At 39.3% G+C, this 17,065-nt stretch overlaps 1 protein-coding gene across 3 annotated transcripts in view; it reads left to right on the forward strand.

Annotated features, from left to right (window-relative positions):
- Positions 1-17,065, forward strand: part of sorcs2 (sortilin-related VPS10 domain containing receptor 2) — a 353,182-nt gene that overhangs the window by 277,983 nt on the left and 58,134 nt on the right. For all 3 annotated transcript variants that reach the window (XM_063470278.1, XM_063470277.1, XM_063470279.1), the window contains exons 6-7: positions 4,444-4,508; positions 13,655-13,773. In XM_063470278.1, the coding sequence (XP_063326348.1) occupies positions 4,444-4,508; positions 13,655-13,773 (184 nt within the window). The remainder of the gene's footprint in view (positions 1-4,443; positions 4,509-13,654; positions 13,774-17,065) is intronic.

Below are 17,065 nucleotides of genomic sequence, written 5' to 3' on the forward strand. Positions count from 1 at the left end.
TTTCTTTTTTAGCTATTTATTAATAAGTGACTTTATGTATATATATATATATGCCTGTATATATTGTGCTATTCTTAGTTAGTTTACTGTCTGTCTTTGTTAATGTTTGTTTGTAATGGAGCACTGTAACAAAAAAATAATTTCCCCTAGGGATCAATAAAGTATTCTGATTCTGATTCTGATCATAAAGATGATGGTCCTCCATTCAAAAGTTCATATATGTGGCTAAGGTTTTACATACATACACACTGTAAATGTATGTTGTTAGAGTTTTGGGATCTGAATTTAGCCAGTCATATCAGCCATAAAAGGAACAGCAGAGACCAGAAGTCTTCCAGCCAGTGCACATAAATCACACAAAAAACATCACATTAAAATCAATCTGCCTTTAGGCTGGTCTGGCTAAATGTGTTCCAGTGGACCTTGTTTTTGTGACGCTAGGCTGTAAACTTTGTGTTTGTCATTCTCAATAAAATGAAAAAGCCGTTTATTGAAATTGAACTGACATTGCAAGGCTGACAACTGAAAACAAAAGTAAAATAAAAGTAAAAGTAATAATAATAATAATAATAATAATAATAACAATAATAACAAGAAGAATTTATTTGTATAGCACTTTTCAAAACAGAGATATATGTGTACAGAAGATAAGTGTACATGTTCGAACATACAGACACAAAAACAGACACACTTTTGTTCCATCATACACACATACATGCATGCATGGTTGCAAACTATGGCCAAAAAATGAAGGAGAAAAGATTAAGGAAACACTAACCTATAGAAATGAGTTTTCAGCAGTTGTTTTAAAACAAATAACAGAATCAGCTGTTCTAATAGTCTGAGGAAGGCTGTTCCACAGTTTGGGTACAACAATGTCAAAGGCTCAATCAGAGCGAGGGACAGTTAGGAGACCCTGGTTAGATGATCAGAGAGGCTGGCTGCATTGATAAAGTCTTACAAGCTCTGCTACATAAGCAGGGGTGTAGAGCCTTATGTGTTAATAATAGAATTTTAAAGTGGATTCTTAGTTTCACTGGAAGCCACTGAAGGGATCCAAGGGTAGCTGTAATATGTGGCCCCCGGCTAGTTTTTGTTTGTAGCCTTGGTGCTATGTTCTGCACCAGTTGGTGATAGTAAATTGCAATGATTAAGGCAGGAGCAAGATTAAAATGCGTTCTGAAAGTTCAAGATGATTGAATGATAGTAAAGATTTGATTTTCACAATATTTTTGAGTTGAAGGATACAAGAATAGAGGAGCTTTGAGATGTGACTTTCAAAATTCAGGAGTTGGTAAAAAAAAAATGATGCCGAGGTTTTTAGCAGATGATTTGATTTGATTTACTGGTGACAGGGGAGATGGACTAACTAACCTCCTTAGGGAAACTGTCTGGCCTGAGTACTGGAACCTCAGTTTAACTGGAATTGAGATAAAAGAAATATGAATGCCATCCATCCATCCATCATCTTCTTCCGTTTATCCGGGGCTGGGTCCCAGGGGCAGCAGCCTAAGCAGAGAAGCTCTCTCTCCCTGGCCACCTCCTCCAGCTTGTCCGGGGGAACACCAAGGCATTCCCAGGCTAGCCAAGAGATATAATCTCTCCAGTATATACTGGGTCTGTCCCAGGGCCTCCTCCTGGTGGCAAAGAAATGGCAGAGAAGCATTTATTGAGGCAAGAGAGGCTGTCAAGGTTTTGGGCTTGACAGAAAAGTATCACTGGGTGTCATCTGCACGACAGTGGTAGAAGATTCCATTAAAGCCATTCAATCCATTGAAATCATTCACTAGATGGCCGAGGGGTAACATTTCTCAAAGTGCAAATTCACCTTCAGTCTGAATTCACATTGCATGCTCGGAGCTGACACTTCTATCCAAAGAAACATGCAGGAAGTGAAATGATGGAGTTTCCAAGATAGGTCAAGGAGGACATGGGACGTTTGCTCATGAGTTTTCTAATAGATGGGAACAAGCAGCAAGACTCTTGATCAGGTCCAGAACCTTAAAGTATATATAGTAAAAATAAATACAGAAAGTTAAAAAAAAAAAACCCAAAAAAAACAAAACAACCAAAACTGTAAATGTCAGGTAGACAAAGAATTAGCTATTGATAAGGACATTTCAAATGCCCACTGTTTGCTTAAAGCCTGGTTGGAGACTAACAAGAGGAGGAACATCCTAAAACCTGGAAAAAGGAGTATTTCGGCATTGCTGTGCATTGGTGTCAACTCAAAATAAATTACATTGAGGTACATGGCAATAGAAATCTATTAGAGTGGATTAAACAGGTGAACTATATGCTGAAAGGCTAGTCCAGGGATCCAGGTTTGATTCTGCTTCTGGACATGTTATTCCATGTTATTGCTCTCTGTCCCTCCCTTCTTGGACACTCTGCTGTCCAGGGTAAAAGTCAGTCTTTAAAAAGAAATCTGTTAAAGTGGACACAATACCATACTGAAGGTGAATATGGACGTGCTGTTTTGTAGCTGATAGTTGGTCCCTAGTCCCATTCTAAGGCTTGCATAAGTAGTTCTCCTATATTCTCTTTACCGCTCTGATAAGCTGAAATGGACCCCCTACTCTAAGCTGTGGTCACTTCAGTCACTCTATTAGAAAAGTTTAACTGTCATTGGTATAAATCACTATATATCACTGACATTTCATCATAGTCTCTGCTGCCAGTCACTCCTTCATATGCCCCTTAACAAGCTGAACATTCTTTCTGATATCAGGCTAACAGATGGATAATGAGTTCTCTTCTTCTTGTCTGCAGTCGCTTTTCATCATCCACTGTTTAAATTGTGGTGACCTCTTATATTTGTACGATGGGTGTATAACCCATTCCATAGACATCTGACTAGCAGTAACTGGACTGAGCCCAGAAGCAAACTTGTTTTTGTAGATGAACCACATTTGTTGGCAGCTGTTTTTGTAAAACAGAAAAATATCATACCAGACTAGACTTTCTGGACAATATTAATGACCACTTTATTCCATTCAATCAAGTTAAGTTTTATGTATTGCACAAACAATAACGTACCATTGGTAAAACTTTGAAATGTCATTTCCATTTAGTACAACCAAATATTTTTTAGAATACTTTTAATAATTTTTTAAACAAGAAATATATATTTTACCTGCAGCATGTATAGAGTATGAGACGTATGTGCATCATCCCAGCAACGAAAAACAAAGAGCTTTGTAAAAAAGGGGTACGCTACAGTCTTTTTGCAACCCCTGAGTAGGTTTGTTTTCATAATTGTACCAAATCATTTGTATGACTAAATCTAATCAAGCAGTGAGTGATAATTATTCTAATGCTGAAAGAAATGTGACTTATTTATTACTTATTAATGTGTAACTTATTTAAAGTAATACATAAGATTTTTTAGGTAAATTGTTTCACATGGGTAGTGTTTTTTCTGAAGCGTCCTCTATGAGCTCTGTCTTTACCTACAATATGACTGATCTCCTTACCCCTCATAACTCTTTTCCTACCCCTCCCCCTCACAGTCTGCTAATTGCTTGTAAAGTCTCTTTATAGGAAAAGTAACAAGGTTTTAAATCTCCACTGTGTCTTTACTGGCCAGGGGGATATTTTACAGACTACATTATGCAGTTCTAATCAGATGAACTGTTTAGTTTACCACTCACTGAAGGGCAGACAGAGCAAATGCACTTTTGTATACATCCATGTGCTTTTAAAAAGGAGCATATGAACATTTTGATGGTTTTAAAGTATACTACGTTAACATGAGTTAGGGTAAGTGCATTTTCCAGGAAGTGCTGACCAGTGAAAAAAGGGGTTGTGGACAGTGACTGTACATTATAACATATTATCCATCCAGCCATACATTTTCTGCTCATCCAATTCAGGGTAGTGGGAGGGGCTTTGTCTGGATTGGCTAAAATAAAATTAGGGTAGAAATCAATGTGTACATGTTGTCTAAAATTATGATTGAATGGTTTAGTTCTAGATGGTCTTCCTCTGCAAACTTAGACATATAACATTGGTAATTCCATAAAAACAGTGGAAAGCATTTCTTAACCTTTGATTTTTTTTTTTGATTTTAAAAGATTAAAATGATACACTCACACCTAAATGTTTCTACATTTACATCCATGTCCATCCACCACCCTAACAGGTTTGAGTCATGAATAAAAATAAAAACATCATTTGACAGAATGCAGCAAATTTGTGCGGTCATGCTATTTGTTCCATGTTTTATTTCTCCATATTTTCTGTCTTGCTCCAATATTAAAATTAGAAAATATAAAAAAAGGAAATATATAAGTACAATTCTAAAAACATTAAAGTGACAAATTATTAAAAAAAACATATTGTATTGACCGTGCTTTACTGCAGTGTTGCTTGGACTAGTCATATGTGGTTTTAAGCTCGAAGTCTGATCTACATCTGACATGATTGTCTTCTGTGTTCCAGGTCTGTATCTGGTGTGGATGTGGATCCTGATCTGGTGCACATGGAGATGCAAGATACAAGTGGAGGTGCAGTGATCTTCCACTAGCCCACTCATCTTGTTATAATGTTAGCACTTGGTCAGAGAAGATCAAACTTTATTAGAATTTCTATAAGTTGATATAAATCTAGAGGTAAAATAAAGCACAACGTTTAGCTTTGGTCCAATTTTATACTACTAATAACAAACAGCTAATCAGCCAAGAGACTTGAAATTTGAAATGCTACCAGGTGTATTCTTACTTGGGTTTAAAAGCACGTTATTAAAATACATTAACTGGCATTATCACAAGCTGATGAGTAGAGGACCAAAATTTTAAACAAAAAGGTGAACCTTTATTAGGTTGAATGCAGTGCCTACAGCCAAATCCAAATACAAGCAGAACTCTAAGGTCTTTGCAGGGAAACGGGCAAAACTAAGAGCACACAGAGGAAGATTAAGACTACAGACAAGACTAAGGAGAAGCACAGGAATATATATACACTTTAACTGGAAACAGGACGGTAATGAGACATAGGTGACAGTAATCAAGACAATCACAGGGGATGAAGTAAAGCTTAAAGGAAGACACAAGAGACAATTAATTTTAAACTGTTAAAATAACAAAGAACCCAACTAAAGGCACAAGAGAACTCACTCTGAATTCAGGGAAGGACAGAATTAATAATAACCTTAAGGCAAAACCAAAAGGAAATAATTAGTGCTGTGAAAATTAACATGTTAACGCAAATTAATCCGCCATCACGGTCAACGCGATAAAAATGTTTTAACGCAATTAACGCATCTGGAGTGCAGAAGGGCTCAAAATCCCTGAAATGTTTCTGTCAATGCATTTCGGGTAGTTTGTCCAAGTAGAGTTACCTTCGCACATGCACAAATGGGCAGCCGAACCAATCAACTCAATATGGAAGATGATAAATGCACATTAGCCCTCTCAATGGAAATTTGAGTATTAAAAAAATAAGACGGAACAGTCAATCAACATAAAGTATTATGCACATTGTGCAAGAAGGAATTTTCTTTTCACCGAAGTACTTCCAGCTTAAAATATCACATTGACGTGAAGCATACGTTAGCCGGGGATGCTGCTACGATTTTGGCTAATGCGTCACCGAGCTTGCAACAAACCATTCACGGAGAATCAGGGACTCAGTAAGTCTACCTCAGACATGTTGACTGACACAATTGCCAAGTGGATTGCAACAAACTGCAGACCTATTAATATCGTTGAGAACACGCGCTTTACATAGCTTTGGTTTCTCGTTTCAAGGATTTGAAGTGCCTCCCCAAGAGTGACAGAGAGAGAGAGGATAAATGTTTACATTTTTGTAGTTTTTTGTTAACATGAATGTTCAAGATGTTCAATAAACATATTAAGTGCGCACATTCTCCCTTTTTTCTCCCTTTTTTCTGTTTGCTCATGCAAAATGAAATGCAATTAATATAGAATAAAAATGAATGGTATTTAATCGTGATTAATCAAAATTAATCCACTGTAACCCTGTGATGAATCTGATTAAACATTTTAATTGTTTGACAGCACTAATATATATTATATATTAGTGTATACTTACCTATTAGTATATAGGTTTTTAAAAAAGTTGTATTTCACAGAAAATAACCTGTGTTAAAAGATGCAAGAAAACTATTTAAATTCTCTGAATTTAAGCATACATTCTTTGTGTTTATTCTGCATTTACTTCATTATATTGCATAAATGTCAGTTACAAGCTTAAATATTAAGTTGAAAAAAAAGTAATTGAAACCAAACTATTGATCAAGTAATTGCTATTAATCATGATTAATTACAGAAAATTGTGAGATTAATTAGTTAATTTTTTAATCTATTGACAGCACTAGAAATAATATTGCAAATTGAAAACCCAGGCAGAGATCCTAAAAAAACCCTCAAAAATCTAAACTTAAAAAAATAAGAATTAAAACTTCATGCAATAGAGTACAGAAATACCTAAACAGAAACTCAAACTCAGATATATTAACTAAGGATTCAAAGTCAAAGGCGTAACCAATCTTAGGTCACATGACAATCAAAGCAAAACCGTCACTGTGCCTTTTTAGTAAATATGCAAAGAGTGCTTGGGATTTGCACAGGCCAATATGGCCCTATGCCGGATTGATGGTAATAAATTTTGTTTCTTGAAATATGCTTGCCAGATATGACTGATGCCTCATTCAGATCAACTTTGACATGAGGATCAACTTCTCTTTAAGAATTCTTGAGGTAGAGGATAATGTGTTTTACCTATCCAGGCAGTGCTAGCACTACAGTGTAAAAGCAAGTAAAAGAAGAGATGACCGAATGACCTTGGTGTGGGAGTGTTGGTAGTGCTTATGTGTGAGGGGTCAGTGGGGAATTAATGGATAAGCTAAATACTCAGGATCCCCCAGGGCAACACCAGTGAATTTGGATTATCATATCTCCTGAGTGACAGGCGAACACCTCCACACAGAGGGCCAAGAGGGTAATAGAAATGTGTATTTGAGATTGTGCATTCGTCAATGAAGGTGGCAAATGTTCAGATTCTTTATCCACATCCTGACTTCATCTTCTCTCAGTCTCCCAAACTATAATCCTAAATTCTAAACTATAACCTCTAAATAAAACTGAGCAGGCAAAGTCAGATAGGAGTGGCAGACTCTGAAGGGTGCAATGAAGGATGTGTTTATTATATTTGGTGTTCCTTTCTCAATAAACCTCCCCTTTATAAATGGCCATTAAAATCTGAACCTCTTGAGGAGGAGACGAGCAATCTTTTAACCCACACACAGAAAGATGCTGCCTGCATTGTGAAATCTGTCGGGCTGAACAAAGCTTCCTGTGTTTGTGGATAGTGAAGATGAGAGGCTGTCTGCCTGGGCTGACTGCCCAGTTACGGGAACTCTTCCTGGGGCACATGGCCTCATCTTTCTCATTCTCCTCCCTCTTCCTCTCCTTGCTTCTGTGCCCAGATAGATAGTTGAGGAAGGCTGGAGCGATCAGGCATGCTAAACCAATCTGTTCACCCTGTTCCCCCAAATCCTCTGCTCCAACCCTGTCATGCGTAGCATGGCCAAGGTTAAACAGTGGCATGCTACCAAAAAGGACACAGGAGAGATGAGGAACTGTGGCCCTGCCCTCAGCTCCCAGGACTGCTGTCTGATGTTAGAGAAGGGCTAGAGGGGTGGGAGGAAAGTCTCCTAGGAGATGGGGTGGTCGATTGATGGATGAGCCATGTGTGCAGAGATGCTAGCTGGCAGTGTGTCTTTGTATATGTGTCATTAGGGAGATTGATGGGCGAGAAAGCATGAGAGTATCTTGTTCATGCACATATTGATGCTGTAGTATGTTAGGAGTACTGTAAATGTGTACATGTCTCTACAAGTGTCACATGTATTGATTTCTGTATTTTTTAAATAAGCACCACAGTCTCAATAAAATCCCTTTAGCTATGCCCTGTTTCCCTGTTGCTGTTTTCCTCATCATACCACCCAATTTCAGCATGTGAGTGTGGTTGCAGGTATGTGAGGACAGCATGAGGAAATGAGTGTGCCACAAGCTGGAATTGAACACTTAGTCCAATCTAATAGTTTTTTAATGAGTTCTCCACCGTATGCTGCTTTGATTAAATGTCTGGGCTTTTCAATAAATTAGCCACTCCATTTATTAGACCACACACCTCCTGAACAAAGACAAAGCGGAGGAGGAAAAGTACAGTGCTGATGAAAAGAATTGACTCAGTCATGTGATATGAATTTGCGTCATCCTGAAGCTGAACTGATTTGAATTTTCTTTTATGTAGTTGCATGTTGATTTTATTCTACTAAGATAATACTTTAGAAAAAAAAAGTAGTAAAAGACATCAATATAAAGAAGATAGAATGTACCACATGTGAATTAAGGGGACTTGATATGGTGCATTATAACACAGACATCTGTAAAACTGTCTTTTATGAATTTTTAAACCAGGTAGATTAATGTCCATTCTGTGTAGTCAATTCTGTTTAGCAAAGGGCATGGAGAAAGAGTCATCCTCACTCTGTCATATTATATATAAATAAATATATATATGTATATATATATATATATATATATATATATATATACACATTAGGGGTGCAACGATACACAAAATTCAAGGTTCGGTTCGGTTCGATACTTTGGTGTCACGGTTCGATATTTTTTCGATACAAAAAAAATGTTAATGCCTTTTTAATTTGTCATTTATTAAACTTATAAATATATATTTTAACTCAAAAGTAAGTACAGTTTTTAAATTTAATGCTGCTGAAACAACAGAGTAATAAAAAAATAAATCTATCTGATCGAGAAATCACTCATCTTTCTAAAAGAGAGTTTATTACAGAGAAATGGCTCTTTCCAAAATAAAAGCTATACTATACGCTTCTTCTGGGGTATACTCTCAGCAGCATATTAAACAGATCAGGTCCCCATAAGGAGAATCATGTGCTAACGGCTATCTAAATGACTCGGGTAAAGTTTGTAGCATGCGTGCTTGTTGTTTTTGTCTGCTTCCACTTGTCTTTGCACTAGAATGATGTCGGCATAAATGTGCAGTCATATTCGTTGTGTTCCCACTAGTGCTGTCAGCGTTAATCTCGTTAAAATGACGTTAATGCCACAACACGGCAAATCTCCGTTAACGAGCTACCGCAGATCGCCCCGTGCATGGGGCTGGACGGGGTCAACACGTTAACAAGCTAACTGCGCTAACGCACTAGTTCCCACCAATGTAATTGAGCATTGCGTGGCACATCCGACATACTGTTTTACTTTTGTCCATGACGCGCTTACCATCAGGGTCATCCTTCACATGAAGACCAAAATAGTTCCAAACGCCAGATCTGAATTAGGGTGGGAGAGGTTCAATTTGCCATGTTGCAAGCTTAGCTTCTGTCTTGCTAGCTTGCGCTGCGCTCAGTGGATCTGCGCCTGACAGTGCAGCCTAGGCGGAGTAGTCGAACGCAGATCCACTGAGCGCTCAACACAGACAGCATCGTCAGAAGAAAAGTTGATAAAATAAATAAAAAATTTTGTATTGTTCGATACATATGCGTACCGAACCGAAAGCACTGTATCGAACGGTTCAATATCGATACGAGTATCGTTGCACCCCTAATATATATATATATATATATATATATATATATATATATATATATATATATATATATATATATATATATATATATATATATTACTAAGATACTGCGCAGGACCCTCAAGCTCCCAGGCCTCTGGTAGAGGACCCGAGCTTGAAGGATTAACCACCCACAGGGGCGAGTGGGGAAATTTTTATATATCCAAAGTCAAAATGAGATATGCCCTCAAAGGAGGTTGAGAATGACCAAGGTAAGATTCTGTGGAACTTCGAAATACAGACAGACAAACTGGTGATGGCTAAATAACCAGAAATAGTAGTGGTGGACAAGCAGAGGAAGACAGTCGTAGTGTTAGATGTAGCAATACCAAGTGATAGCAACATCAGAAATAGGAAACACAAGAAGAATGAAAAAAATGCAAATACCAGGGCTGAGAGAGGCGCTAGAGATAATTTGGAAAGTTTAGGCAACAGTGGTCCACATGGTAACTGGAACACTCGGAGCAGTGACCCAGCAGATCAGCAGATTCCAGGAATGACATCTGAGATATCTGTCCAGAACCGCACAGTCTTGGGAATAGCAAATATACTGTGCAAGACCTTCAGGCTCCCAGGCCTCTCGCAAAAACGAGGGAGTGATTCTCCTTGAGCTTTGGTGGAGGTTGGTGGATGAATTGAAACAGAAGGCAATGATGCAGGGCAGCACTGATATATGTGACACACAATTTAAGTTGCCTGCCGTGAAGTAGCTTGAAGCCCTTGCTTCATTATCTGGTAGTAGTAATTGTTAGTACTTCCAAAGTTATGTGTGAAATTCTTTGAGTCTATTTTCTATCATCTATTTTTTAATGTTAAACGTGTGAGAAGTAAGCATAAATTCTATTTGCCAGTTGGTGATTTGAAGTTTCAGTGAGTCCTGTAAGAGGCTTTCCAATTTGGTGTTTTCAGGTTCTAAACTGCAGAACCTGTATTTTTGAAAGATCAAGGTCAGTTTGATGAATGTCTAATCCACTTCAGATGCTGATAAGCTCTAAGTTATATCTGAGCTGATACTTTTAACTTATTTCCGAGTATCTGATGTAATCAATTGAAGGTCAAACCATAAATGTGGGTTTAGCCAGTGCATCTGAACTGCTAACCTCGCACATGTGTGGATGCAGGCTTGAGAGTGTGAAGCTGTGTGTGTGTGAGTATTTTCTCTATTGCCAGCTTGTCACCTTTGGGGGGAACATAGCGGCTGAATTTCAGGAGTCGATGCTGCTGATGCAGCTGCTGGTTGAAATTCAATAGTGGTTGAGCTTTGCACCATGCGCTAGCCTCTCTGTGTGCCTGTGTGAGGGTAATCCCTCCTGGCCATTTGGATCCTAGAACGACTGTATGTCTATGGGGAAGCTGTCATATCTTATAGAGTCTGGAAAATGATGTCTCCATTTTTCTTTTCGCCTAGTTTTTCCTCTCATACATTTTCTTCCACTCCCTCTGCAGCTTCTGCTTTTCTGTGGCTGGCTGTTAGTCTTCAGCTTATGCTTATTTCTATTCTATTCTATCCTATTTTTTCCCCATTCTTGAGCCTTTTCTCTTTTACTTTCTCTACTTAACATAGATTACACAGCTTTTATTGTGTCAGCGAAAAGCTATAGTTGTATTTAGCTTCAATGTACAGTATAAGTATCCAAAAGTGATTCAACTTTTGGATACTTATACTGTATCCACTGTTCATCTGGACGTAGCATTTTGTGGGAGAAACGTTTCGTCACTCATCCAAGTGACTTCTTCAGTCTCAGCTGACTGCAGGTTTCCCCAAACCTTATAAACAGTACATTTGCATAATGACTGAAACCAGCCCACTGAAGGAACAATGGGCTGTGAGGTCAGTTCCTTAATCATAATTATGCAAATTCCCATGACCATTGATCAACAATCACTGACCAAAACCCACTGATCAAAGAACACTGATCAATGGCCATGAGTACCATTCACAGAGAGTTGGGGAATGGCTGCAATCACGTAAGATGGTGAAAGATGTACCCTTAGGCCCCCTCCTCGATTCAGAGATGGTCTTTCCCTTTTCACGTAAATGGCCTTTGACTCCGCGCTCAAACCAGCGTTTTTCCCTGTCCAGGATGTGTACATCCTCATCATTGAAAGAGTGTCCACTGGCCTGTAGGTGTAAATAGACTGCAGAGTCCTGGCCTGACGAGGTAGCTCTTCTGTGTTGTGCCATCCGCTTCGCCAGAGGTTGTTTGGTTTCCCCGATGTATAAATCCTGGCAATCCTCCTGGCACTTAACAGCGTACACTATGTTACTCTGTTTGTGTCGGGGGACCTGATCCTTGGGGTGGACCAGTTTTTGGCGCAGCGTATTTTGGGGTTTAAAAGCCACAGAGACCCGGTGTTTAGAAAAAATGCGTCTCAACTGTTCCGATACTCCTGACACATATGGGATCACTACAGGTTTTCGCTTGGGCAGCGGTTGTCCTTCTCTCCTGGATCGGCTGGAGCTTTCTTTAGGTGTCCTTCCAGCTTTGACAAAAGTCCAGCTGGGATAACCACATTTACTCAGGGCCTTCTTGATGTGCTGTTCTTCTGCCTCCCTGGCCGCTGTGTCAGTGGGGATGGTGTCTGTGTTGTAGCGTCCTGATGACACCCAGTTTGTGCTCCAGTGGATGATGAGAGTCAGACCTTAGATACTGATCCGTATGTGTAGGTTTACGGTACACGTCAGCTTTTAGATGTCCCCCATTACTGATGGAAATCTCACAGTCTAAGAAGGCTAACCTGCCACTTTTCATATCCTCCCTGGTGAATGTGATGTGTCGGTCCACCAAGTTAATGTGATCCGTGAAATGTAGTACGTCCTGAGATTTGATTTTCACCCAGGTGTCATCCACATATCTGAACCAATGGCTTGGTGGTGTTCCAGGGTAGGATAGCAAAGCCCTCTTTTCCACTTCTTCCATGTACAAATTGGCCACGATGGGTGAAACTGGGGAGCCCATGGCACACCCATGTTTCTGCCTGTAGAACTGACCCTTGTATGTGAAGTAGGTGGAATGAAGACACAGTTCCAAAAGCAAACACACTTGGTCGATGCTGAGAGTGGTCCTGTTGCTGAGGTTGGTGTCATCCTGTAATCTCTTACGGACTACCTCCAACGCTTCCGTGACTGGGATGCAAGTGAAGAGAGATGTAACGTCGTACGAGACCATGGTTTCATCTGCTTCCATAATGACATCTCTCACCTTCTCAACAAAATCCAGGGTGTTCTGGATGTGGTGTTCAGAGCTGCCCACCAGCGGGTTGAGGATCGAAGCCAGAAACTTGGAGATGTTATAGGTGACCGAGTTGATCATGCAGACAATTGGTCTTAAAGGTGCACCCTGCTTATGTATTTTCGGTAAACCATACAGACTTAGTGTAGACTCCCCTGGGTACAACCTGTGGTATGAGTGACGAAACGTTTCTCCCACAAAACGCTACGTCCAGATGAACAGATTCAACTTTTGGAGATTTACTTTCCTGGATGATTGAGAATGCATCAAGACATACAGTATAAGTACCATTACTGTGAATGCTGTTTGAATAATCATAAAACTCTGTGAATATTCAACCTACTCAAGTTAAGTTACTTTATTTTTACAACACATTTAAACACATCAGATATTAAGTAGCTGAGACCTCATAATAAAAAAAATATTTTACACTATATTTCATTCAGTTTTATAATGTGTATTCAAAATAGTCCAGTTGAGGGACTTTATGGGCCAACAAAAGTGAAAACCAACCATCTGGTAAGCAAGCCATTGGTGACAGTGGGAAGGAAGAACTTTTAACAGGAAGAGACGTCAGGCAGAGCAGGGCACAGAGAGGGTCGATGATTTGCCTGGACCTGTTCAAGGGTGTGGGGGAGAAATTACAAAGATGCATTGCAATTAATAACAGGATATTCTAGAATGCCAATGTGTTTTGTTTAAAATTTCCAGCAGTAATTATCCCTTCCTGTTTCCTGACTGTGTCACTGTTTCCTGTCCTGTTGCTGTCCATGTCACTCCAGGCTACTTGTATGTCACCTGCCTCATTCAGAACTGCTCGGACAAAATGGTGACGGCACAGTTCCTTGGAAAAATTGATCACAACTCGCTGCTGGTGCAGGATGACTACGTATTTGTCAAGGTAAAAGAGGAATACATGTGCATGAATGTTTTTATTTTACACTTTGAAACACTGTGCTATATAAATGTCACTTATCTTCTCTCATATACCAGACTACTGCCATTCTATTCAAACTAAATTTTAAATCCTGTCACGTATCCACTCCATTTTGTCTGATGCATTTGTTAGATTCCACAGCACCTAATATTCTCAACATTACATCTGACTGCTGCATTAATGAGAAGACAGGAATTGCTCCTCTGATGGTTTCAAATTCTATTTTAATGTCTCGTGTTGCAGGTTATTGTTTTGTCTTTGTTCTATTTGAACTCGTTCAGCTTTTCACACAGTAGACAGCATTTTGTACACATTTAATAAATACTATTTGTGTTGTGGGAGGGGAAATGTGTACACCTATGCATTTGCATGATCATATAGTCCATCTGTTCTCCTCTGCTTGTCCAATCCAGCAAGTCTGGACCCTATTCCAGCCCTGCAACCGCAAACAGGTTTCAGGGCTAACACAGAGAGACAGACAACCATGTGGATTCACATTCACACTTATGGGCAATTTAGAATCACTCAATAACCCTTTGGACTGTGGAAGGAAGCCAGAGTACCTGGAGAGAACCCACAAAGACATGGGAAGAACATGCAAACAGCAACCTGACCACTGAGCTATATGATATGGAAAACATGAGACAGGAAATGCAGGGGTGAGCTAGAAAACAGTAACTGAACTTCAAAAGGAGGATTATCCTTTGGTCAGTCAACCGTAGAGGCCATAATTTTATAGATGGATTAAAAAATGAACAATACATGTTTCTCAAGCTAGTATTTTTCTTATCACAGGGTGTTCAAGATGTGATACTGATAATTGCATAGCTTAGCCAAGCCTAAACATTATTTTAAGCTAGAGTGTTATCAGAATTATAATCACATAGTTGTGATTATTATTATAGTTGTCACATAGTGACAGTCAAATGGAGATTTCAGGTTATGCATAGGTCTCAGGAAAAGATTATGATTGATATTATGATCTTTTCACGAGCTTAGTGAAATAGTGAAAACTTCTATTTTCTTTCTCTTTTTTTTGCCAGAAACAAAACTTGTCTCCTGACTGATACATTCTTTGTACTGTACGTCTCTAAAGTGGACCCAAAATCTAGGCAGCCTCAAAGGGTCGAGGCAGAGGCACCTATACTGTGGCTTTTGTTGCATTTACTTTCCAGCACTCTGTAGATAGAGAGATACTTTAATGATCCCACAAGAGAAACTGTTGCATTAAATCAGCAGAATAAAAGAATAAAAATACTACAGTCTACAATAAAAAAGCAATAAACAACAAAGTTAAAGTCTTATACTATGAGATAGTTATATATACATAATACTAGTAAGGAAAAACTGAGCAAGTTTTTTTTTAAACCTGCATCTCCCCAGTTATTTCTCTTTCAGCATTTGTGTATATGTTGTATCTGTCAGTGTATCTATTCAGTTGCAGCTGTGTTTGCGCTTACAGCTGAAGCTGCAGCTTTATGTCTGTTTTACTGATAAACTCCTGCTGCCCAGATAACATACAGTGCTGTCACTTGAAATGGAAAAAGAATTTCTATTCGTGATAGTGTGCAGAATTAATCTTGTCTATAATTGATTTGCCATGCAGTACAGTACTGTACACTCTGAAGAGGCCAATAGTTCAATTCTATTTGCATGGAAAATAGACATGAGCTGGTATGGTAGAGGACAATCTCCACAGTGGGACAAAGTTGCTCTCTCTGGGTGTTGTCCCCCTATGTGTAAGTTATGTGTGCATGAGTGTTTGCATCTGTGAGAAGAATGAAAACTCATCAGGTCACTGTAGACTGGCCCATTATCCTTAAGGGATAATCCTCCTAATATTTCAAGCATTACATACAGATATCAGGTTTAAAGAACAACACCTCGTTGTCAATGGTAAATGGGAAAATCTTTACTAGCAGTTCTGACTTGTTTACCTATAATGAAACCCTTTACCTGGCAGTTCTATGAGTGATGTAGGTGTGCGAACATTTACTGCATGTGTCATTTTCCCGTTAAAGTAATTGTTGATACTTTCATTCCCAACTTTATAAGGTGAGGTCTGTTCCTTGATCATTAATATGAAAATTATCATAACCATTGATCAACAACTGATCAAAGCCCATTGATCAAAGGCCATGAGTACCATTAACAGAGAGTTGGGGAATGGCTGCAATCACAGCTTTGTAAGATGGCAAAAGATGGTTTCAGTTATTGTGCAAATGTAGTGTTTATACGGTTGGGGAAACCTGCAGTCAACTGAGACTGAAGAAGTCACTTGGATGAGTGATGAAACGTTTCTTCCACTGAAAACGCTACGTCCAGATGAACAGAATCAACCTTTTGTGATCAACTTACCTGGATGATTGAGCATGCATCAAGTACAATACAATACAATACAGTACAATACAAAGTGCTCTGACTGGTCACCTTTAATCTATGAGGTCCTAATTAGAATAATCTCAAACCTAACTGAATAACTATGTAGATTTGAAAGCATCCAGAACAGCAAATAATGGAATACCTTTTGGAAAATTAGTTTTCAGAGCTCCACACTTTGAGCAGGGCTCTAGAGTGCGACCAATTTGGTCGCAAATGCGACCAAATTTTTCCGTGGTGCGACTAAAAAAAAACATTTGGTCACACCGGTGCGACCAACTGTTACCAACATTTGGTCGCACCTGTTTGGGTAACAAACAAAAAAATCTCTGCAACTCTCCGTGTGGTCAACAACAGACACACATTATGCCCCTATCGTGGACTAAACCAATCAGAGATAGTCAGGGGCGGGACCTCTCTGATTGGCCGTGGTCCAGTGGAAAGTGCAGGTAGAAGAGGGAGGTGAGTAGCTTTAATAAGGCGATATCAATTCATTAACGGATTCCACACAAAGACGTAAACACAGAGCGACCCGACGCATCAGAATCAGCTTTGTCTTTCTCGGCTTTCTCACCGGACGGCCCGCAGACGGACACGCTGTCGGAGCTTAGCGATTCTGATGCGTCGGGTCCGCGCTGTGTTTCCGTCTTTTTGCGCTGATTCTGAGCTGCAGGTTTTGTCTCTCCAACCAAAATTCGCCGAGCCAAAAAGAAGCAGCAAACTGCGCTTCACATTTGATCAATGTCGTCATGAATTCCCTCTGACTTTTGCTGTTTTGCTTCCACCACGATAAAAATTACACTTCCTACACAGCTCCCTGTGTGTACTTCAAGAACAGTTTCCCGTCTCAAATCTCTGTTTTCTGGATTATTCATTC

This window comes from Pelmatolapia mariae, linkage group LG3_W (assembly GCF_036321145.2).
Source record: "Pelmatolapia mariae isolate MD_Pm_ZW linkage group LG3_W, Pm_UMD_F_2, whole genome shotgun sequence".
In the NCBI taxonomy this organism is placed as follows: Eukaryota; Metazoa; Chordata; class Actinopteri; order Cichliformes; family Cichlidae; genus Pelmatolapia; species Pelmatolapia mariae.